At 37.2% G+C, this 25,338-nt stretch overlaps 1 protein-coding gene across 6 annotated transcripts in view; it reads right to left on the bottom strand.

The window, feature by feature from the left end:
- FSIP1 (fibrous sheath interacting protein 1) overlaps positions 1 to 21,662 on the bottom strand; it is a 64,802-nt gene extending 43,140 nt beyond the window's left edge. The window contains exons 1-11 of one of the 6 annotated variants that reach the window (XM_063159342.1): positions 21,325 to 21,661; positions 20,871 to 21,000; positions 20,348 to 20,534; positions 19,373 to 19,522; positions 17,826 to 17,998; positions 16,873 to 16,957; positions 15,346 to 15,444; positions 12,545 to 12,636; positions 11,723 to 11,830; positions 8,197 to 8,361; positions 5,647 to 5,784 (exon numbers count right to left, since the gene is read on the bottom strand). In XM_063159342.1, the coding sequence (XP_063015412.1) occupies positions 5,647 to 5,784; positions 8,197 to 8,361; positions 11,723 to 11,830; positions 12,545 to 12,636; positions 15,346 to 15,444; positions 16,873 to 16,957; positions 17,826 to 17,998; positions 19,373 to 19,522; positions 20,348 to 20,534; positions 20,871 to 20,963 (1,290 nt within the window). In that variant the 5' untranslated portion in view covers positions 20,964 to 21,000; positions 21,325 to 21,661. Of the gene's footprint in view, positions 1 to 5,646; positions 5,785 to 8,196; positions 8,362 to 11,722; positions 11,831 to 12,544; positions 12,637 to 15,345; positions 15,445 to 16,872; positions 16,958 to 17,825; positions 17,999 to 19,372; positions 19,523 to 20,347; positions 20,535 to 20,870 lie in introns of all 6 variants that reach the window. The other 5 variants (XM_063159341.1, XM_063159340.1, XM_063159344.1 and 2 more) reach the window with 5 other exon arrangements.
- Positions 21,663 to 25,338: the final 3,676 nt, after the last annotated feature.

The following is a 25,338-nucleotide window of genomic DNA, read 5'->3' as shown; positions in this document are numbered from 1 at the left end:
CAGGAGGCAGAAAAATTGATGACATAGTAAAAAAGTAATAGACAAATACAGCAACACTGTTGAAGTCAGAAAGGACAGCAATGTGACAAAGATATACTGAATAACACAAGAGCACAGAAGCAAGTCAATTTTCATGGAGTCCTTCACTGTCTAAGAAAAAGCACATTTCCAATAATAATTTGTTTGATGGTGTTAAATAAACAAAAGAAAGCAGTGTAGTTGCACTTAAGCCATGTTAGAGACACAAAATGGGAGGAGATCAAACAATAAGTAATGCTACATGAATTTAGAGATGAGTGAGCAATCAAAGTTACCTTGTTATTTTATGATTGCAAACACTACAATATAGCATAGTTGTAAAACAGCAGAGTTCTTGTCTTAACTGGAAGTTACATTTTGGGAGAGGGAGGATCAGCACATTGAATTGACAGAAAATTTGATCATTCTCACCTAGAAATCCATTCTATTTAAAACAGGTCCCACTACAGGTAGCAAATTCCAGCAATTATTTCTGATATCCAGAATCAACTGTAACTAATACTTATGATGCAACTGGCAGTAATACTTATGACCATCATATGGATGCAGTTCAATTTAATAGTCATTTACATAAATATTATCTTTATTTTTCATATAAACTAGAACCATTTTTAAGGGTTTAACTGATCAATATTTTAATGTAATTTAGCTTTTAAAATTCAACATGTGTACAAAAATTATTTAGTCTTATTGAATGTTAATGCAACATGTAGTTTTAAAATATTTTTTACAAATCCTTTAAGCAGCTTCACTTATTCACTTCATTCTTATCCACAGTACAGTGGAAAACAATCAATACACTTTAAATTTATTTAAATCATGAGTGAAATGTTTACATTTTGTCAATCTACTATTAATTTTAATGCTCTCTTCTAGTGTGTAGTAGCTGTCAAATGAAGAAAATAAGATTTTCACACATCTATTTTCCCAGGTGGAAATGCTACCACATTTCACCCCGAAACAACTCTGTACAATCACATAATTAGAATGAAGTCTTGTAAAACCTGAATAAACAAGATTTGCTTAAAGCTCCACAACAGCTTGAAAAGCAACTTTAGTACCTGGTTGATACTTTTTGAAGAAATAACATAGAGAGTGGCATATCTCAACTTTATTTAGATAGAGTGTCCTTTTTCCTTTTATTTGGTGCAGTGTCGTATGAAAATGTTCTATTAAGCAATTTCTACTTTTATGGACAAAAACATGCTTATTTAGAAACCAGACACCACATGATACCATATAAATTAATATAAAGACATTTGCTATTTATCTGCTATAGTCTACAATGACTATGCACAGAATAGTTAAAATATGGATGGGTTTCTGCGATCAAAAGTGTTAGCAGTTAATTTCTGGAGAGACTGTGATACAATAACCTATTACAGCATCGTCTGGTTGATAAATTACTTTCCAGATATGTGGTAGGTCTTTATGTTACTCTCTTCTTCCCTTTAGAAGGAAAGAAAGGAACTATGACCGTGGTTAGGAAGAAATTATTCTTCTTTTCTGGAAGCTGCCTAATACAGACTCAGGATCAGGTACACTGAATTCATTCAGCACCAGGGCTAAAACTAGAACAAGACTATGTGTAACAAACCCCATCATCACCCTGATGAACAGTAAGACCTTCTCAGGACCAAGCAATAATTAATTTTATTCTGAGATTTTCCCACATATATACTTTATTTTGCATCAAAATGATAAGAATCATGCTTTTTGGAATAAGTTCCTACAGGTAATCAAAGCTCCTGAAAGCATCATCACATTTATTATTTTTGTTCTTCATCATCCTCCCCAGCTGCAAACCTTTCTGCAAATTTTAGCTATTCCGATAACCAAACGTATATTTTCCTAATAGTACTTTGCATTAAAAAACCCCTTAATTATTAGCAATCAAACAATGCATATGGCCATGAGATTGCATGTACTTGGAAAAAAATGATTCCTAGAGGTGTACAGACATCTGATAAATTTAAATTTAAGACTTCAGTAACTATATCTAGCTTTTGCTTTAGAAGTACCTACTAGAAGTAAGAGGACACCTTTTTTTCAAGTAGGTATCAGTATCAGTGCCAAGTAGGTAATTAGCATCTATACTTATGTGTGTGCATACACGCTATTACATGCATATATATTCAATATGCATTCAAAGTATTTCTGATTTCATATATTTAACCAAAACCAAAAAGAAATGTGTAGGTAGACTAATGGCAGGAATTAATCAGCTTCCAGTATAATACATTAGAAATCCACACATTATAGGCACCAAAGGTGAAGCTATCTTACATAATAGCTTGCTTTGATGTGCATTTCAATCTACTGTCTGCCATGAAGAAATTCAACACATCATCAAACATGCCACTGGATTATCACAAATGGCCAAGCAGACAAAGCCACGATTGAAAAATAACTACATTTATTATTCTTTCTATATAAAATTCTTTTCATTAATGCTCAGCAACACGCATTTGGCAGCTGAACTGGGTATTTTTTTGAAGCAGCAGTTAACAATGCAATCCACAAAACAAAGATAAGCTCAGTGGTTTCCAGGAAACTGAAAGATGAAAGAATGCGGAGAGAGTCAGACATGGTTTCAAATGAAGAACAAGTGAACTAAGGTCAAACTGAAACCTAAAAGAAATTCAGCAAGGGCCCAGATACCACGGTACAGATACATTTCAGTTGGATTGAAATTGCACAATGCATTTCAACAATGCGTTCTTTGGTATATTAATTCACTAGGGACAATTTTTTTTAAAGGAAAAGAGGAACTCAGATTCCAAAGCCCTTAGTTTCACTAATTCAAGTCTAATATTTAGTAGATTCTTTGTGTTTATATCAAATGCAAACTAGATTAAAGTTTTATCTTCTGGCTTTGTTTTGTGAGTTTACTCCCAGACTTAGCTGAGACCATGAAGTCTTACAGCATATATGAGGTTAACTGTAGTGGAGGAATCCATAAATATTATCATTCCAGAAGCCAGCACCTACCAAACAGCCTCCTCCAGAATATGATTTATTCCCCTTGAAGAGAAGGTCATTACCATTATACAAATAAATTTAAATAATCAATTTTACAGTAGTTAAAAAATACAGCATTCTACCATACACACCAAAAAAAGCTAATAGATTTACCTTTATAGCTACTGCAAGCAAAGTCCTAACACAGAGCTAAATTCTGTTTAGATAAATTAGATAAACTATTCATAATTTCCACCTAGGAAGGGAAAACCTAAAATATTTTGTCCAAAGGACTTTTCAAAATATATTTTAATGTAAGTTCTCTCAGATACTATGTTTGTAAAATACTGTATTGTACAACTATCAAGTACAACCAAGCATTCAGAAACACCACTCCTAGCTGGTGGCAAATCACCTCCTCTCCTCAGAGCAGAGAATTTGTTTATAATTTTACATAGCAAATTACAGGGGTTTAGGAAAGAGTAAAGGAGAAATTGAAATGCAATGTGAATTTTAAAAACATGGATTTTAAATGCACAATTTAAAAAAGAAAAATAACAATGCTAAAAGCTGCACACTTGGACTCTTGCCACAAGTGAGAGGTAAATCTCTCAGAACCTGCATTTTATGAAGCAGAAATGACAACTTTATTACCAGTCAAAAGATGCCCTAGAACCGTGCCCAGGCATTCCTCTTCTGACATACAGCAAAGAGTGCCACCTATTGAATAAAAACCAGTATTTCCAGAAATCATAAATTATTCTGGAAACATGCAGTCTCCCTTCCTCAACCCAAGCTTTCAGCTTAGTTTTTCATCATGCAGTGTCTTGGCAGAGACCAGATTTGCCAAAACATTACTTTGGTATAGAAACAAGGTCCAAACAAAACTGCGCATAAGTTATCTGATCTAAGGGGAAAAAAATTCATTTATGTGTGTTTTGTTAAAAAGAGAAAAAAAGCACTCTTTTTTAAAGGCAGCTCTTTTTTCACTCAAGAAATTGCATCCTTTCTATATATTTAACTTTACTGTTAGAAGGAAAACCCTACTTGCACTCAGACCTGAACACTTCTTTACCCTCACTGGCAACTGAAGTATCTCACAGAGGACCTACTACTCACATATTTGACATCCACATGCCGTGATCTCAGTCATGCTACAGAGCAGCAATGATCAGAAGACAGTGTGTCCCCCAAAGAAGCCCTGCCAGGTGCTGCAATGCAGGCAGCAATGCTACACATTGGTGCAGGTGACATTCTGTATTTTTAAACAGTGTAAACTGGCATTACAGTCCATCAATTTAGAGTTTTAAATACACACAATCCAGTCAAGGAAAAATGGGTGGTACATTGCAAGAGTCTGCATGTAATCTGATACCAAACAAAACTGCTATAACCCAAACAAGTTTTGGAACTGACCCATTTATAAACAAAATATTTGAATGAGTCAACAGCCCACTGCATTTCCCAGGCCTGCTGTAGACTATCACACAATCCCCAGACACACTTCCTCAGATTGTGCTTGCCTCATGAGTAAGGTCAGTAGTGACAAAATGTGATATAAAGGTCAATGAGCTGAAAAATATTACAATATGCAGACTTACTTTATCTGATTACCCTACTCAACATACTAAAGCTCACAGATTTCCCCTATTTATTTGTCTCTCTCTTTTAAGTGTTTAATACAACATAACAGTGCACTAAAAAAGAAGTTCTACTATTGTTTTGGAACTGTGAATAAATAAGAATTAAATATGCTTCCTTATTCTAGTCATACACACCCAGGTGAACAGCCTCTAAAACAATCACTGTTTCCTCGTCCAAAGTCTTTGTTCCCATATTCAGGTCCACTCCAGCACTGCCAGAATAAACCTTGCTTATGATGAGTGGCTGGAGCTTTTGCAACTACAGCAAAGGTGTTGTAAGTAATTGAGATTATACCACTGTGGTTATGCTGCCACCTGAATCACAAAGCTTTTGATCTGCACTGGAGATCCCTTTTTGAGTGTGATAAAAGATAACAGGAACAATACTCTTCCTAAATCTAATTATTGCGAAGAGTAAGCCTACTGCTGAATAAAGACCTCCAAGAGAAAAAGGTAGGCTACACGGATCTTTGGAGAGTCACAACAAACTTAGATATTTATGTTCTTCTTACTAAGTGAAAAACTAAAATCAGCTTCACACAGGAAACAAATTTCTACAATGCACAGACATAAAAATGCTATTTTTCTTTCAATTTAGTGATAATAAAGAAAGATTACCACAATAACTTAGTGTATACAATATTCTCATCAGACTTGGTCCGTCAAAGAACACTGAAGTACATGAGCTACTAAAATTCCTTTAAGGATGCATTTATATATTATTGTTTATGCTATGCATCTCTGAGGAAGAAAAGAGGACAATAATGACTTTTATTATAGGATACTTCAAAGTCAAAGAAAGTATGCATTACAACTGAAAAAAAAAAGATTTCTCAGACTAACAATAATTATTTGGGGCTTTTGCCTGCATATTTCTTTGGGGATTCCTTCAGAAATTTACATAAAGCTTAAAAACTTGATTTTATTTAAAGACACAAGGAATGATAAATTCCAAAGTTCTCAGAATAAGGGAAGAAAAATATGAAAAAAATAGGAAACTTACAAGACTTCTTGCTAGGGATTCCAGCTGATAATCTATTTCTTTCAGACGATTCTGTTGATCTCGTTTTTCCTTATTGTCCCGCAGAACCCTCTCACCTGGAATTGTTTCTAGGCTTCTGCTTGCATAAACCAGAGGCTCCTGAGAAAATTATTGATAGAAGTTAACCATGTAACTTTATATTGCTTCATAGACAGATGACGGCTCTTCTGATTTCTACTAAGAAAATAGTGAAATGCTTAGAATAACACATCAATGTCAAATTCTGCAAATGAATATTTTTCATTATGTATATTTTCAAATACAATAGCTAAATATCAGGCAAATCATAGTTCAACAAAAAAATTCTTACCCTTTGCATTTTAAGAGGAATTTCTTAGTCTCCAGATCTAACACCTGGATACTTAATTTTGACTACAACAATAAAAGCACTCTGAGAATAGGGGTGACTGAATGACTGGTTCAAAGTTTGATCCTCTTAACCATACTGGGATCAGAATTAAGCCAGAAGGAAAAGGAAAAAATTGAGCCAAAAATGACAACATCTTTTGTTTACTAGGTATCGTGGTAAACCAGGAAAAACCCTCTCTCTGTAAGTTGGAGTTAATTGCCCAACCTTTGTTAAAGATTTGGGTTACACATTCTCACATCCTTCGATAGGTTTGGACTAGATTCTGAAGTTTCTATCAGTCCCAAATACAGTCAGGTTTCAGTACTTACACATAATTCAGTTCATTGAGAATGAAAAGTATTGGCAAAAGTGCAAAGTTATGCGGTAATCAGAAAAAAAACCCAGAGCTTTCTCTTGCAAACCATAGATTCTATAGAAAAATCCAATAGTGGCAAAGGTAAAAAGCCTAAGCAAAAAACCTTCCCCTAACTTGATAATGAATTCAACCCAAAGGGACATGAGCACCCATAGAATAAAAAAGTTCTCTATTCATTCTTACTTTCAGAAGCAGCTCGAGAAATTTTAATAGACACACAAGGAAAATAATTCCAAGTAGCATGACTAATTGGAAAGAAAACAACCTTCACAATTCAACATTCAACAGTAAATTTCTCAGCTACAATATACAAAAAACTGTATCTGTAAACAACTTTTTCTAAACATATTATTGGAAGAAAAGAATGTGCACTTCATCATATCCAACTCTAAGCTAATTCTAAATTAAACATAGAACTACAACGTCTGAAAGCTTTTTACATGCTTCAAAACAAAACTGAAGGGAACTGCTTTTCACTAATGAAAGGTAACAAGGAATTAGCTATCTGGTTTTGGTTGTTAGGTTTAAAATTACTCAAAAAAGATAATACATTACTCTTTGATTAGCATACACCTAAATGCAGATTTCTGTTCAAATACTTCTGGGCTATTACCTGAAAGGAAGCAACAACAATAACTTGGACAAACATTTCCAGACAGAGCATTCATTATCACAGGCAAGTCACATTAACTTCAAGGTGATGTCTGACAACACTGAACACAAGATCAGGCAATCACTGGGAAGCTCAGGGTAACAACTGCAGGGGTTATGTGATTACCAACAAGAGGGAGGTGCTTTTTCACACATCAGATCCCAGCTGGTAAATGATCAACGGGAAAATTTGACTCCTCTGGAACTGAGCTACAGAAAATACTGCTAGAGGTAAAACAAAACCTCATGTTCAGAAAGAAGCCAATAAAAATGACATTAAAGTGCCCTTACAAAAGGAGAAAAAAACCAAACCCACAGGTATTTTTGCCTCTTAAAGAGATGTTTCTCATACACTGGTAACTGAAAAAAGTTTTGCGAATGAACATTTTTACACATATTCTCTGATACATCAGTTCTGGCCATAAGAGGAAAACATTACAGAAGTATATAAGCTTGCTCAAATAAATGAAAAATAAGAATCAGGGGGTTTTATTTTAAACCTCATTATAGTAGAGGCAACAGTACTAGGGCATGGGATAAATTGTAGTCTTCTAAGTACAAAAGTCAAACAATCACTTCTCAAGGCTGAGACCTTGATTCTTAATCTTCAAATCTCAATATTACTGGCAAGGCAAAAAGACAAAGGCCACTAAAAACAAGGGACATACAATTTCAATCCATCTCCTACAGTCTTTAACATACTTATCAGTCATTGCCTTATCCTTCAAATCATAAGTGAACAGGCACTTTTGGTATCCTGAGATAAGAAGAAACCTAATTTTAATTCCCAAAGGTAAACTATCATGATATTTTGTTTCTATGCTGAAAAATACCACCCTCATGCAGATAAAATGTATGAGTTACCATTTTCTGTATCTTGGAAGTGTGAAATCAAAAACTCTTAAAAACAAGTCAGTTCTTGAATTACCTATGACTCAAAATAACAACAAATTATTTTTCCATTGTTTTCTACAGCTAAAATTTCTCACTTCACTCCTTAACACATAGACTTTATGAACAAATAGAGGATCCTAAAGAAAAATGCAAAAGATACAAATACAGCTGTACGCAGTATTGATCTCAAAATACACTTCAAATAAAATATCAAATGAAATAAAAGAGATCTGTAACCTACCTGATATATCTGGCTTGGACATTTTGAGCTAGAGCTGGAAAGAGCAGGAAACTCCCCATCAGAGAGCAGCAGGCGAAGCTTATTGTCTATCTCATTCAGAAGATGAAATTCCATCAGTTCAGGTGTGTACCCTTCTCCTGGTGCCTGCCAGATAGGTACATTCTCCTGATGGAGGCACAGAAAATACTTGAGATTCATTTGCAAAGGAAACAGACTTTAAGGGCAGTTGCATACCAAGTGAATTTATTATTCACATAAACCCTACTTAATAATAAAATGTACATTTTCATCCATCTCAGTATACAGCTAAAATCTCCCAAATATTCATGTTCCTAGTACACTCAAGAGCCGCTATGGACACAACAAGTAGAGACGTTCATACATTCATCACTTTTAAATATAACCAAGGAGCAACTTAAATGGACAACCACTTTCCATCTGATAAAGGACTCAAAAAGTGAAAAAGCCTAACCAAAACTTGGTTTGGAATGAAACTGCAGAGGTTAATACTACAGCAGAAACCACCTGGAGCCAAATCTCAAATGGATGGTTTGAGATGTAATGTGATGTTTGCAAGGTACCACCAAAGAAGAAAACAAGGCATTCACAGGAAATCAAAGGAACTGCTCTGAGGTCAGTAGCTGCCATCCTTCCAGAGCCCCTGTGTGTTATCACAGAAACCCTGGGAGAGACACAAAGCAGAGAGTTCTTTTCCTGATCATGATTTACGTGACTTTTTTCTCTTGATAGCAGTTAGCACCTGAATAATGCACATGAATATATACTCCTAGTACATACATATTGTGAGTGAGCTGGGCCACTAAGCCAAGCCACAGAGAGATGCAGGCTCCCCACAGCAGCTGGGCACCCCCTGCCTCCACTCAGGGAAGCAGTCTGCACAACCCACCCCCTGGGTACCAGAGCAGCAGATTGCATCTCTGTGTCCTGACCACAGCAGAGTGAAACACTAGATAGGAGCTTAGAAGAGGAAGGTTGTGTGGAAGGACATCAGTGTATTGCTGGTTTCCTTTCTTTTTCCTACCAGAACAGGACCTTGCCCTAAGACTCCATTATCTATCTTGCAAGAAATTCATGTCCACCATTTGTCTCCAAATTAGTCCTCTGGCTATTCAAGCAGTTGCATCCATACAAGAGGAGGAAATACCAGCTTCCAATTACAATGCCACTGCTATGAGGTCATTTGTGGTTCATCCCCATTACCCTAAAACATATTAGTTGCAAAAAGAAAAAAGAGGCATACCCCAAACACCTGTCATAAATTATCTTCATTATAAATGGAAAAAAAAAAAAAAGAGAAAGAAAAAAAGAGAGTCAAGAGTAATCTTATTTGTGAAACAAAATCAGTTCTAATGCTTTCTCATACAAGTATGATGAGAGACAACTAATGAGCCTGACCACACCTGAGCTGACTCCAACACAGTCACTCACAAATGTCTCAGATGCTTGCCAGCTTTGTGGAAACATCTGCTCAGGTGAGACAGTGACCACAAAAACATAAGTATCCAGCATGGTACTACATTTATGTCAGGTTAACAACCTCCTAATCAGAGAATGAAAATCACAGCGCAAAAACACAGGAATGACTCTACAGGAGTCTGATAAGGTGTAACTGAGCTCATTAGCTACAGCTCAGGGTCTGTATCCCATACTCCAAATATCCAAATTACACCAGCAGTCATTTTACTCCATGATGAAATGGACTCACACATTCTCTTTTGTATTTTCATGATAGCTTTGCTTGGAAAATAAGCTTCTGTCCTGTCAATGTTTCCTGTGTGTTAACTCAGAACAATAACTTTTATAACAGCACGGTCAGTGCTTTCTGTGGAACATCTGAAACAATTATAACCCTGCAGCTTCAGCTTTTACAATTAAATTAGCATGAATATGTGTACTTCTAAAATATTTTAAACACTCATAAAACATTCTTTCAAAAAGTGAGAAGTGCTGTTTGGATATTTGGCATATATAGCAGTACAAGTCAAATGAGGTTATCTAATTCACATTACACAATACAAAGGAATTCATACAACATAACCAGATCTGCCTGGACTGACAGCCTCCAAAACATAACTCCAGCCAATGTGATAGCACAGCTTCTTAAAAGTCAGAATAAAATAAGATGAAAGAGGTCACTAGCTGGATAGTTACCTGGGCCAGCTTGAAGTTGTCTAGATTACTCATTAGCTGATAATTTCCTCATGATTTTTGTTATAAAGTAGCCACAGGAAATGCCTCACCCATAAAAAAAATTCAAATGTGGGAGAGGAAGAATCCATCACTAGACTAGACAGGTCTAAGTAACTATTATCCTTTCTTTCACTCTACTTTGATAGGGGAGTTAAGAGCTTTTTTCTCTAAAGAAATGATCTAGTACAGACTAGAGTAACCACAAATTGCCATTCTTGTCCATGGTATCAAGAACATACAGCAACACACGTGTCCTGTAATATGATCTACTTCACATCTAATATTAACAGTGAAATCTCTGTAGATACACACCAACATGATAGTGACATGTGCCAAATACAAAATGGGGACAAATGTTACACTTTTCCATTGTCTTGATGCCTTGAGAATTGAAGCAAAAAAAAGTACATACTGTTAGTTGGAATTTGCATTAGTTAGTCTGTATAAATGCCTCTAAATTCTATGACAGACACTAGCTTAAAGAGAAAGAAAACCTGGTAACTACACGTTTTGAGAGAAGGCTTTTGCAATCAATAAAATAAATTATTTTTTAAAAGCCACTATTCCCTAGGTCAGAAGGCTATGTTTACTAACAGAAGGTAGTTTAAAACATCTTCAGATCTTTAAATGATGACATTTATCAAACTGAAGACCATCTCCTAGAAACAGTGATTGATGGGACAATCAAATACTCTTTGTTACTCTCCATGAGGATGATTTTTATTCACTTCAGCTCCTGCTATTTACTGAAGTATGTAGACTGTGCACTGTTTAACAATATTATGTTAAAGCATAGATATCTAATGTTTAAGCAGACTTTATGTACTTTTAAGGCAGACTGAATTGGAAGCCACAAAAAGATGTCACATTATCTTTCTAAATGGACACAGAAGCTTCATAAATGTGTATTTCCCCAATTATTGCATCTTGAAGTCCACTTATCAGTTGTCAAAAAATTGTTGTTCAGAGGTTTTTGCAAGTAGTTGCTGGCCTTCCTCCCTGAGACTACAGCACTAACCATTCAGACTGATACTCCAGAACTTTACATTTTATGAAAAAAAAAAAAAGGTAATTTTCTCCAAGTGTTGTTCTATGTTTCCCTCCTCCTGTGCCTAACCTTTCTTTTAGGTTCTGATGTTAGTAAAATTAACAAAAAAAAAAGATGATTCATTTTTGGAGACAAATTCCACAGGATCTATCCATATTTTCTGTTATATCTCAGTAGGGTATTTCACGGTAGAACTAAGATCAAATTTAGATTTACTGCAAAAATAAGCCAAATACAACAGAACAGTTCAGACTAAATTTGTCATACCTCAAGATCTTGCAATTCAGTTCCATCTTCTGTATCTTTCAGTAGCTCAGTTAACCTTTTCCTTTCTCCCTCAAGCATAACAAATTGGTTTCCTGAATCCCTTGCTAGCTGAAATATTTACAACAAGAAAGAAACCCATGCTTAAGAACTCCACTAACTCAAACACCTCCAAAACAAGCTTTTAAACTCTATGAAATTAACAGCCAAATCTTGTTCATTTCAACAATACAAATTATCACTCTGACAGAAAAATATAGCCTACATATAATAAATTTATAATCTTATCTTAGTCTTTGACATAGTGGGGAGGCAAATATTTTTCACTGGATGAAAAATCATGATTCCTACTAGGTCCTCACTGGAAAAAAAGAAGCAGAAAATCAAGGGATGCATTTTCTGACAAAACATGGTCCCATCCAGTCTACACATGAACACATGTACATCTATCCCTTATTTATGCATCAGGTTAACACAAAATAAAGTTAAGTTTATTTAACAGTAAATAAATTTTTAAAAAGTCTTAGGATATTGCCCTTAAAAAAAACTATGTCCAGGCACAAACACAACAATTCAGTTTCCAGTATCATTTATCAAATGTATAGAGGCAGTATTATCCTAACCAATATGCATCCAAGTTGAGAACTACCTAAAACAGTACTCTGCCATAAATAGCAGTTTTAACAGAAAGGTAATTTCTTCATTTATGCCTAATTAGCTTCTAAAGTTCCTGATTTTAAGAGAAAACTGTCTCCAAAAGTACTTATTGGCTGATTTCTAGCTAACATTTTTTAAATGTTATTGATTTTATGCTTCAATGCTTACCTCAATGTTCTTTTTAAGGAAATGCTGGCTGGTTTTATTTTTGCTATGTGCTTTTTCTGCTGGTTTTTCTGTTTCTAATTCACTTGGATAATCTGATGTTTGAGGAAGAAAAGTTGCTACATTAAAATCATTCCTATTTTGATTCTACAAGAACTGTAATAACATCAATCCCACTCAAACCTTTAGCAAATATATAGAGTCAATAAGCAAACTTTTTGTATGATGCTTTCATTATTTGTGTAAATAATATTATGCATTATTGTATTGAAAACATACTATTGCCAAAATCTAATTTCATTTTCAACTTTTTATAATATGAAATCACTCAAAGTTACAAAGGCTAAAATACTTCTGGATTTCAGACCTCAAAAATGTTAAACATGGTGGCCTTAAAAGCCACAGCATTCCTTTAAACCCTCTCATCATTGCAGTTTTCTCATCATTACAAAACCAGACAATAATTCTTTTGAAAACCACAGAACTATCTGGAGACATATCAAGTACATTTTTCTAAATAAAACAGCTGAAAAACAGATGATATAGTTGATATTATTATAACACAGCTTATAAAACAAATATTGTTAAAAACTAAAACTCATCATAGAGCTGTAAATCTATTAAACACACACATGATTTTCAAACAACAATAGGTTTCTATCCATGACCAAAAAAAAGGGCATGATTCTGTTTTTCAGAGACTTTCACCATGCTTAAAATAACAATTCCTTTACAAACAGCAAATATTTGTCACATTAAATAACAAGTCTAAGCAAATATAATCAACTTCTAAATCTCAAGAACTGTTTCAAAAGCAGGCATGGTACTTTTTGCTTTTATGGAAAGCAGAAATTTGAAAAATGGGTGGGTTATTTCCCTACAAAATTTACCATTACCATGCAACATCATGTGTCAAGGAAATGGATCATACAGGAATGTAAGCATCAATATAAAGATGACATTGATATAAAGTTGCATCCTGAAAGCAGCAGAACACATCAAACGCCAACATAACATGCAAGATATGCCTTACTGCTAAACTATATCTTCCACCTGACTGTAGAACAGCATTTTTGAGAGGGAGCTATCACACAGAACATCTCAGAACATTGAAGAAAGAAGGGACAGACATGGATCACTGAGACAAAGAATACACTGAAGACTGCCAAGGGTAATTAAATGAGAGATTGCAGCTAAAGAAATTTTCCATATGCATTTTGGTAGATTTGGCACATATTTCAAAGATTTGGTATAAATCTTGATGAGACTGATGAAGTAACAGCATAAAACTAGTGCACACATTCTTCTTCACAAGCTCCTCTTGTTCTTGGTCTGCCTTTATGACAGCTATGACATAAAAGAAGAAAATCCAAAGCAACAAAAGAAATCCAAAAGCAACAAAACCAGTAATTCTTAGCTATTCAGACACCACATGAAAAGCCTCCAGCAAAAATAGTAAAAGTCATTTAAAGCAATATATATTGCTCACAAGCTGTAAGTGATCTCTACTTCATGCATTCCCAAAGCAGGAATGTGCAGAACATCTCAAAATAGTGCAAGTGACAGCAACTCCCAACCATGCCTGCACTGGAAGCTCCAGAAGTCAGTGCTGTATTAAATGCTGGTAATGAAACCTGCCATTGTTATGCCAAGGGCTCTCCAGCACAACTCAGGAATTCTGGAGAGAGAAGCTGAGGGTCAAGCTTTACTTTAAGGGAGGAATGAAAATACATGGTAGAAAGACAGAGAAATTAAAAGCTCCAGCCCACAATGATAAGGTCACACACTGGGTAACTAAGACAAGTGCTAAAATGACAAAGGAGCTGAGTTCCATGTTCAAAAATTAAAACAGGCAGTCACATTCTACAAACTGCAGAGATATTGCTGCCATTGATGCTTCAGCCTTAAGGAATACACTTATGTCACATCTTTGTCATCTCAGCCAGTCACCAGGCAGATAGATTCCTTCTGTTTACACAGAATGGTAGCTGACAAAGAAATAAACAATTGCAGCTGATAGCAATGGCAGGTGAAGCTATTATTCTTATATCACAACACATGTGAAAAGTTACTAACCACACAAATTTGAATTTCAAATAGGAAAATAACAGAGGCATACAAGCACAATTCCATTTATTTTGACATGACAGGACACACTACACCACTAACAGCATTTGAAATGTCTGTACAATGCATGATAACACATGGTCCCTAAAAGAATCAGCACGTGTGTGAGTTTTGCCAGAAAGTACTTATTTCATAAAAGCAATGCAGACTTTACAACAATCAGGATAGCAAAATATAAAATAAGTTGCCTGAAGATTTATGTTTGACAAAAATCCAAACAATTTCTGCTGAAAACCAGAAAATACAGAACAGTTGCAGTCAGATTCAGCACCACTTGTCATTTCCACATAGTTTCTTGAATATAAGCCTACTAATAAAACTAAGATACCTTAGAGTAACAGCAAAGTTTTTAAAGAATTGCCATGAAGAATCAATGACACATTTTACAATATATCAGTTACCCACCTCTTCCTTTTGAAATGAAAGAAAAATGGCTTTATAAACCCAACACTAAAAAATTTTCTTAGCATGTTGAGTAAAATGTCTTAGATAAGTCACATAGCTGTTCTCTTCCTTCATTTGCAAAAAAGGTAAGACCTGTCACTCTTCCAGTAAGTAACTTTCCTTTTTCACATTTCACTGGCCTTGCCAAAAAGGCTGAGTCTTCATTACCCACCCATTGCATATGTCGTTTTGCCATTGCTAAAAATACAAACTCTACCATTAATAAAGCTTACCCTGGTTTTCTTGGGCTTTATGGCAATTATCATCCTCAGGATTCATGTATGTGTGAAATACTGAAGTGCATATTTCATCCTCTTTAGCATGGGAGAGATCTGTAAGGAATTTTTTCCAGTAAAATTTAATTGAAATGTATTTATAGAAGATCTAGCATCATGTGTATCATACAATTGGAAAGTAAAGAAATTCACTTGGATAAATGACATAAGCACTGTATTTATCAAGAAATGAAGAAGGGGGAAAGTGTGAGTCATATTTATGCAGTTTCTTATGGCTGTATTCATGTTCTTAACAACTACTGCCCATGGAAGACAATTCACATTCTCAGAAACACAGCCCAAGGCCCTAAAGCTCAAATGCCTCTGCAGACACCACGTGGCAAGTCATCTAAAACTCTGAATGAGAGTAAGGCATCCAGGTTTTCACAGCTGGTGTCTGCCTGTGCATGAATTATTAGACATACAAGCAGCTTAGGTCAAGGGCATAGTCTAGAAAAACAGCATTCAAGCATCCTAGTTGTTTCAGTTACTCAAAAAAACAAATCAATCGAAGTATTCATATGAGCCAACTGGAAATACCAGCTAGGGCAGTAAGTCACGGTCTATACACTTAGCACTTACAGAAAAGGACTCATATTCCAAAGAACCAAACTAATTACAGGTGATTTCATGTGAAAAAAACATACAATAACCATTAATAATGCAGTGTAATGGACTCAACTGAACAAATGATTTTGTTAAACAGAGCACAGGGTAAGGAATTTAGGGCTGTTTAATTAACCCCTGATTTACATTTCTGCTGAGAGTGTGTCAGAAGGTTTTGTTGTGGCTGAAAGGCTTGGAATACTTAAATTATTAATGATTTTGTACCCGAACTTGTGCTTGATTTCATAGCTACATTAAAAACTATAATAGCTCTCATATATAATTTACTTAATGAACTCTATCAAATCCAAGTTCTGAAAAGCAAAAATATATTAAATGTATTCCATTTCAGTATCAACCAGGGCAGCCATTAAGACATTTGTTTAATTAAATAAATAAGACCTGAAAAGTAAGGCTCTACCATGATACAGAAAATATAAAGATCAAGCTGGAGGAAAGCAATAAATCTAAACTATGCAGTTTTGTCAGTGCAGTACACCAGAAACCACATGATGCACATGGTCTCTGCAGGAGTTACTTTTGAGATAAAGGAGTTAGCAGTTATATAGCCATGTTTGTCTACTGTTATTTTAATATACCCTGACATCTACTGGAGGCTGCCTAAATATCACCCCTATCAAATTGTTTCCTTCCCTTAGTAACCCAAACTTTAGCACAGAAATAAAAGCAGGTTACATTGTAAATAGTAAGTTGTGTTTAAATATTTTAACCACACACTGCTACCGTTATTATGCATGTACTTCCAATATTCAAGCTGAGATTTTTGCTCAGCAATAACCATTCAGATCCCACATCCCTATTATCTCTCAAAAAAGAAAAATGATAGGATGTATCACAATTCTGTTTCTCTTTACTTACCAGCTGTATTATGCCATGGTGATAACACAGCCAAAAACTGGTTTGTGTTTTCCACCTCCTCATTGCTTCCTGTGGTTCTGATACACTATTCAAAAAAAATAAACTGTGTATGCAGAGATACAGTCATGTATTTAAAGTAAATTCTTTAAAGGGAAATACATTGTCTGCTTATCAGATCTAATGAACTTCAGACCCTATTAAAAATTACTCTTCTCAATTCATTTTCTTCTTGAGGCTATTTGAATATCTCCTGAATTATGACAAAAGTATGGTGAAACTTTAAAGTCTCTGTTACACACTGTCTTTTATGTGGAGACGCCTTCACCAGACAAAGAATTCTGTAACGTCTGTGTGGCTCCAAATCCAAATCCAGTGAAATTATGAAATGCAGTCAAACCAATCATATTTTTTAGCAACTCACATTTCTATTCATGTAAAGCAGAGGAAATACTAACTTGTTTCAAGGCATTTAACTGCTAGAAGCCAGCACAGGGATAGGGTAAAGGAATTTGTATTGTAGCATTCTTATGTCTTCTTCAGGCAACATCTTTAATTTCTTCAACAACAAACAGTACTGAAACAGCTGGGCCTAGGAAGGATCCCCCTTGAGCAGAATAAATGCTTTTCAGCCTGGGTTCACTGCTGTTACCTCCTGACACACCTTACTCTCCCTGCAAGCAGAGAACTCATGCATAACTATGCTAATAAACTACACCCAGACAGCTCTGTATTTGGCAATTTGTCTTATCAATTTTTAAGGACCATCTCCTTCTTTCAAAGCCTGCCTAGCCAATGTATTAAAAACTATCCAATCTTACTTTTTAAGATCCATTTCTTAATTTTAGTTAGCCAACTGTTAGTTATTTGATAATAAGGCTTCTCTGAAATATGATAATTCTCTAAGACAGTACTCTAAGATATATCAGTCACAAAATAAGCAGAACACTTCTAACCTGAAGTTCTTCCCAGAGCATTGCCCTGATTTCTCTGCCTTGCTTTTTAACTGCTTTTTCCTTTAAACACTGTTTTTCAAGTATGGTGTCAAGTTTATTCATTTTCTTTACAGCTGCTTGAATCCGAGCACTTATGTCCATGTCTTCAGAACATTCCAAGTCGGAAGAGTCTGCTGGAGAAAATATTTAAAATTAATGTTGGCTTGAAGCATGTCAAAAAAACAAACAAACACTAAAAAGCAGTTCAAGTAATTTGGCAACACCCATAGACAAGAATACAATATTCTGAAATACATGTTAATTTCTAAACCTGTTTGGAGCAGGGAAAAATACAGAAGTCTTTGCAAAAGAGTGCTGAATCAAACTCTGAGCTGTGTCAGTTGGATATGGAGGTGTGAGAGAGGAAAAGTCACCTATTTTGGGCAAGTAATTTGATTCATATTTATAATGACGGAGTGACAATATCTCCACAGTATCAGCAAAAAAATCACTGACTTTGAAAATATAAAACAATTTTTTCAGCCTGACTTGTAGAATACATTTTGAAATTAATAATTCAAAAGAGAGACTTTTGAAGGAGGGTTAAGAGAGCCTCTAATATCTCTGCCTTTAAATATTAGAGAAGTTTCAGTCTTGTGTCTTAGCAAAAACAGATTCCGATACTGGTTCTGGAAAAATATTGCTATAAAAATGAAAAACTGTAAAACATTATGGAAACTACCATTACTTAATTAAAGTAGATTTCTACACTGTCTCCTTTTTTTTCCCTAAATATGCAGATTGTAATTATAACTTTTACCTTATCCCCTTCCTATAGCATCCTCATGTTCTGTCCTCTTTTCTGGCTTCCACATCAAGAGTAGAGGAAACACTTGTAGCATCGCCCCTAACCCCACAGATTTACAAATTTTGGAACCCTGCAACACTCTATTTCATTTTCTAATCTTTTGAGGTCAAACACTTTACACAGCCATTGACCCAACCATTTACTGTGATGCATTGGTCTACTTTATGCCATAAAAAGATCAGAGATACAACAAGGGGAGAGCTATAAAAATCTAAGTGAGCTACAGATGACGGATGGACCAAAGGACAGATGGTAAAACAAAGAGCACTTATTTCAACTGGCCTGAACTCAGCAGATTGATATAAACCTTAAACTACTGAGTGAAGCTTTAGGCTGAGTTCTATTAAATTTCTGTTCTGTAGATATTAATGTCATGTTTGGTGACCAACACTGCTGCACTGGATATGATAACCACTGAATTCTGCCTTATTAAACTGATTGAATCTACAGAAAAGTCAAATTCTACTATAGCATTAAAGAAAATTAATATCCATTAATAAAGCAATCTCTAAATAAAGAATTCATCCAATACCTCTTGAAAAGCACAATTCATATACACATTCAATTTGCAGTATATATACATAATATACATACAAATATATGACCATTACAAACTCAGAAGCATTAATAAGAAAAGGAAAAGGTTTTATTGCACTGCTCATTTTATACACTTGAAAAGTACTATCTGATTTTGCATTACCTGTTTTTTCTGGGGAAATTTCACAGGATTTCAAAGTTTGTGAAGTAGTATCTGACTTTGCATTACTTGGTTGTCCCGGGGTAGGTTCACAGAATTTCAACATATGTGCTTCAGTGTTTTCATCTCGAGAATCTGAAGTAGAGGTACATCCTGAAAAACACAGGGAAAAGCCTTTCACAATAAACCAGATACATTTTTCTCAATTAGGGATCACCACAGAGCCCTTGCAATGAATTAATTTTAAAAATAGCATATAGTAGCACAACAGAACTCATGTTAAAAACAGGAGCAGGAATCAAGGGATTTCTTTTGACCCCAATTCTGTCATGAAATCTTAACTAAATTTCAAGACGGTGTCGAAACATCTGCTTCACTCACTGGCATTTGCATCTCTATTTGTAAACAGTTGGACAGCCCAGAACATTAATCCATTACCATTTATAGAATGACAGAAGAATGCCATGAAACCCTTCTGCAAGTGCTTCAACTAAAGTTATACACTGCATACTTACATTGAAAGTACTTTATTAGTATTCACATTGTTCATTTGTTAAATACTGTAATTTATAACCATAAATTCCAGGTTTTAGGACAGGTGGACCACTATTAGGATACAATGTTTCTAACAAATGATCACAATTACTCTGAAAAGTTTGATAAAAACATCTTAATGAAAACACTTTCTAACATGATTCCATGGAACACACACACATGAGTTTTAATTATCTTTTAAGCCAGATCACAGTTTATGGTGCCACAAGACATTTATTGTACTGTACAAGAGGAATAACACATTTCTTTCAAAGATGGATTTCAAATAGTGAAGAAAAATGAAGGTATGGATTTTGACATCTTCTTTTCCAGAATTTCGCCTATTTGCAACCTCTATTCCCTCAATCAGCAGAATTTTACCCAAACTATAAAAACTTGATATTTGGTCTAGACACAATACAAGAAAGTTTTAGTCATTCCCACCTGACAACTTGATTGGATTCCATAGACACTTGTGAAGAGAGATGGTCATGCTCTCCACTGTTTGCTGAGCACTTCTTCCTTCCGGGACATCAGATTTATCTCTGTCATCACCTTTGTTTTCTGCTGGACAGCCATCTTCCAGACTGCCACTCTGGTAACCATCAGCCAAACTGATGGGTGAATCTACCTATAAAATGCAAATTATTGCCACCATGAAAACAGGGATGTTTCGGGTGAAGAAGATAACCACAATACTCACATGCTATCACAAAGAACAACAACAATTCTGTACAACACTGCAGAGTACTTCTTAAATAACAGAACAATTTTCAGGTCTGGTTCTGATGCTAGTAAAGAGCTCTTTTACTTAGATTTCATATTGATTCTCCAACTCATCGTTCCCCAGACTGTCAGATATGGGGTTGTCAGGCTAGGGTACTAAAAAAGCAGACTACTTCTTTAGCATTCTACTACAAAGAATTAGGCATGGAGATTTTAACCTGCTGAAGGAGAGAAAAATTACCTCTTGCAAACATGGTTCTGGTGTTGTTAACTCCATAGATGTATTTAAAGATCTACGATTAGGTCGAGCTAGATGCAGGCCTTGAAATTTCATCCAAGCTCCTACTTGTAATATCCACTGTTACCTAAAACTGGGGGAAAATCCAGCAAAAACAACCTTTCAAATGAACAGTTGAATAATAAAGAACTACAAGCCCTGCTATATTTCAGATATACAGGTAAATTTCAAATGCTTTCTAGCAACTCCATATTGCAAGGTTTTTCCAGTTCAGACTGGCTTGCCACTCAAGTATGCGCTTTTCTTTTTAATATACATACAAATATACATTTATATCAAGCCAACCGAAGCATTCAAACGTGCTTATTATCAAAGACACTTTGAATAGCACACATCTTACAAATAACCTCAGAACAGAGGAATTATCATGGCTGCAGTTTAAACTACAGACACACACGTTTCTCTGAAAAAGAAAACAACAACAAAACTGTGTGAATTCGCAGGAAATCGACGTCTCAGCGCATCATGACGCGTGCTGGAAATTCTCAGAGGGCTCAAATGAATGCAAGTCTTTATTTCAGTATAAGGGAGGCAGGGAGAGAAGGAGGCAGGGAGGCAGGCAGGCAGGGAGGGAGGGAGGGAAGAAAGAAAGCAGAGAGGAAGGGAAGGAGGCAGGCAGGAAGCGAAGGAGGAAGGCAGCGAGGCAGAGAGAAAGGCAGGGAGGCAGGCAGGGAGGCAGGCAAGCAGGAAGGCAGCGGGGCAGAGGCAGGCAAGCAGGCAGGCAAGCAGGAGAGCAGGAAGGCAGGAAGGCAGCGGGGCAGAGAGGCAGGCAGGGAGGCAGGCAGGGAGGCAGAGAAGCAGGCAGGCAAGCAGGCAGGCAGCGGGGCAGGGAGGAAGGCAGGAAGGCAGTGAGGCAGGCAAGCAGGCAGGCAGCGGGGCAGCGAGGCCAGCAGCGAGGCAGGCAAGCAGGGAGGCAGCGGGGCAGAGGCAGGCAGGCAGCGAGGCAGGCAAGCAGGAAGGCAGCAGGGCAGGGAGGCAGGCAGGAAGGCAGGGAGGCAGGCAGCGGGGGCAGAGAGGCAGGGAGGCAAGCAGTGAGGCAGGCAGGCAGGAAGGCAGCGGGGCAGAGAGGCAGGCAGGAAGGCAGCGAGGCAGGCAAGCAGGAAGGCAGCAGGGCAGGGAGGCAGGCAGGAAGGCAGGGAGGCAGGCAGCGGGGCAGAGGCAGGCAGGCAGGGAGGCAGGCACTGAGGCAGGCAGGCAGGAAGGCAGCGGGGCAGGCAAGCAGGGAGGCAGGCAGTGAGGCAGGCAAGCACAGAGGCAGTGAGGCAGGCAGGCAGCGGGGCAGGGAGGCAGAGAGGAAGGCAGCGGGGCAGGCAGGCAGTGAGGCAGGCAGGGAGGAAGGCAGGGAGGCAGGCAGTGAGGCAGGCAGGGAGGAAGGGAGGCAGTGAGGCAGGCAGGGAGGAAGGGAGGCAGTGAGGCAGGCAGCGGGGCAGGGGCCCCGTCCTCACCGCGGGAGGGCAGCAGCGTGGGCGCCGCTGCCGTTGCCGTGACGACCAGGCCGCGAAGTCTCGCGATAGCTGCGGCTGTCCCGTCGGCGGCCGGCTGGTCCCGCTCGCGCCCGGTCCGGTTCCCCTCTGGTCCCGCTCCGGTTCTCCTCTGGTCCCGCTCCGGTTCCCCTCCGCTCCCGCTCCGGTTCCCCTCTGGTCCCGCTCCGCTCCCGCTCCGCTCCCGCTCCGGTTCCCCTCTGGCCCCGCTCCGGTTCCCCTCTGGCCCCGCTCCGCTCCCGCTCCGTTCGCGGGGCTCCAGACGTGGCCGAGCTCCCCCTGTGCCCCGCTGGAGCTCTGCCCTCCCGTGTTGCGCCTCCTGCTCCGAGCCCCCCGTGCCGCAGCCGTGTGGCACCGAGCGCCGTGCCGGGAGTTAGCGGCGCTCTCTCCGTGCCCGGGCTGGGCCTCTGCGCTCACTGTGCCGCGCTAGCGCACGGGGACAGTGGAATCGCTTTTCAATATACCCGGTGAAACTTCAGATTGTTACTGTTGTCACTGTTTTTACGTGAATGCTCGCTGCCAAAAAGGAATTCGTTATTAATAAGGGGAGCGCGATTGCCTTCCTGATCCCATCCCTTTTTATCTTTCCTGCATTTAAACAAAGTGTGAGGATTAATTCCCATGGTCGGATTAACTTAAAAAGCGGCAGAGACAACTCCAGGCTCCCACTGCTTCCTTTGATACCCACGCGTGTTAGTCAGGTTTTCATTGGCAGTCAAAATTCACAAGAAACAGTTTCCTCTGAAGAAACTAAGTGCATCTCGTTTAAATGAAGGTTTTGACTGACAAATTTTTGTGCCGAAATAAATCTTATTTAGCTAGTGGTGTTATGTATTGAGGTCTGCAGTAGAGCTTTGGTTGATGATTAGAGTATATTGCATTTTACTGTCACATGTGCCACTAAGAGAACCATTTTTCCTGGTATTTAGTGTAGTCACAATGCAATGTGGTTCCCAGTTAAGAACTGAAGACAAACAGAAAATGCACTGGGAAATCCTGTGTAGTTTTACCTCCTCCCTAAGCATGCTGAGCTCTGGGCTCTGGTATATTAAAATTTTAACGTCTTCTGATTGCTAAAGCAATACCATAGTGGTGTTTGGAACCTGTGGTGCTTTCCAGATGGTGCAGATCATGATCTGAAGGAAAAAAAAAAAAAAAACAAAAAAAAAACCAAAAAAAAAAAAAACCAAAAAAAAAACAAAACAAAACAAAAAAAAAAAAAAACAAAAAAAAAAAACAAAAAAAACCCAAAAAAAACAACAAAAAAAAAAACATCTAGAAGAATGCATGTTTACATGTGCAAGTTTACATGGGCCAGTAATGACCATGAGAAAACAGTGGAATGGACAGTATCGTTCCAAACTGGCTAAACTAAAAGATGGGGCTATTAGGAATTACATTCACTATGCATAGCGAGGTATGGCGAGCAGCTAGGTGTAACTGCCCCAATATTTATTGTTTTTCTACAGTATAATGCATATGCTGAACAGCTGGCAGAATTTGTCTTGTTATCAACTTTCCTATTACAGACTGACTACAACCTCACAAGAGCCTTTGAGAGGAGACCACCTGGCTCTGGATCTGCTTACAAATGGACATAAAACTCCTTTGAAATTGGGGCAGGAATGGGCTTCTTGCTGCTGTTTGTCCATGTGGAACCAGTGAAGGTTTCCAATGAGGAGAGTGAGTAATAATGGCTGAGCAGGGATATCTCAAACCACAGTTGATCTTATCATCTGCTATGTGTCCTGGGAGACCCAGAGATGAAGACGTTCATAGAGCTCACCTCAAATCCTGTAAATCAGGTCATAAGAGTCTTCCTCTCCAATAAGGACTGAACTTTATTAATAACATTAAATATTCCAGAATTTCAAATGTTCTTATAGGTGTCAGGTGTACTGAAGCTTGAACTAGAAAAGCCGAATCCAGGATGAACTTTCTTTATTTGCTTTTCCAGGAACAGCAAAACAGGTCAATTTTGTTCCAAGATAAACTACATAGTTCCTTGAAGTATAACAATTTTTTTATTAAAAAAAAAAATTGTAATGGAAAAAACTCTTTTTGTCTAGAAAGTGGACAGGAAGAAAAACACTCCAAGATGTGCTTTTCATCCTAAAAAATAGGTTATAACATGATGAAATCACATTTAGACAAGCTGTCTTGATACTCAGAACACAGTTGTCATAGTAACAGAATTTATTTATCCTTTTCTTCCTGATCCAATCAAAAGAGACACAAACAACAGAGGACATACAGGGAACTTGTTCCCAATTACTATTGCTTACCTTCTCACTCCTATTCTGAAAAACCTTTCAATAAACAAATAGGTAGCCAAAACACTTTAATTTCATTGTCTCAAAGATGTTGGAGAAAAAAAAAAATCACGATTTTTTAACAGTCATTAGTTATTTACCTTTGATTATTTTTTATATCTTTCTCTGTACTCACCTGAAGTACTTTTTATTTACCATAGGTAATATTTCTAAGGCAGACTGTAACAGTTCCAGTACTCAGGTTAGGACAACCACAGCTAATATTCATTGTATTAATTTCTCTAAAGGTTAGGGCAATAATCAGACTCCTGTCTTGCAAAGGAAAAAGTGATTATGTAAAAAAGACCCCAGAAAAATCCCCTTAACTCGCTTCTGTGTAACTTTATTGTGATGTTATAACAAGGCTTGATTTTTTTTTTCAAATTGGACAGTGGAAAACATTTTGACCAGGTCAATAATTTAAACAACAATCCAAGCAGCGGAAGTAATGACTCAAAGCTACTACTGTCTTAAAAGGAGTTAAAAATGAAACAAGTCAAATATTCCATCTTACATAAAGAATTTTCTGAATTTTTGGATGGCAATTCTAGCATACAGGCTGGTCTGTGAATTTTACACAGATTAAACAGGTTGGTTTTTACACAGGTTGGGGTTTTT

Source organism: Melospiza melodia, chromosome 6 (assembly GCF_035770615.1).
Source record: "Melospiza melodia melodia isolate bMelMel2 chromosome 6, bMelMel2.pri, whole genome shotgun sequence".
Lineage (NCBI taxonomy): Eukaryota > Metazoa > Chordata > Aves > Passeriformes > Passerellidae > Melospiza > Melospiza melodia.
Note: the sequence above shows the minus strand (reverse complement) of the source record. Positions and strands in the feature narration are given on the sequence as shown.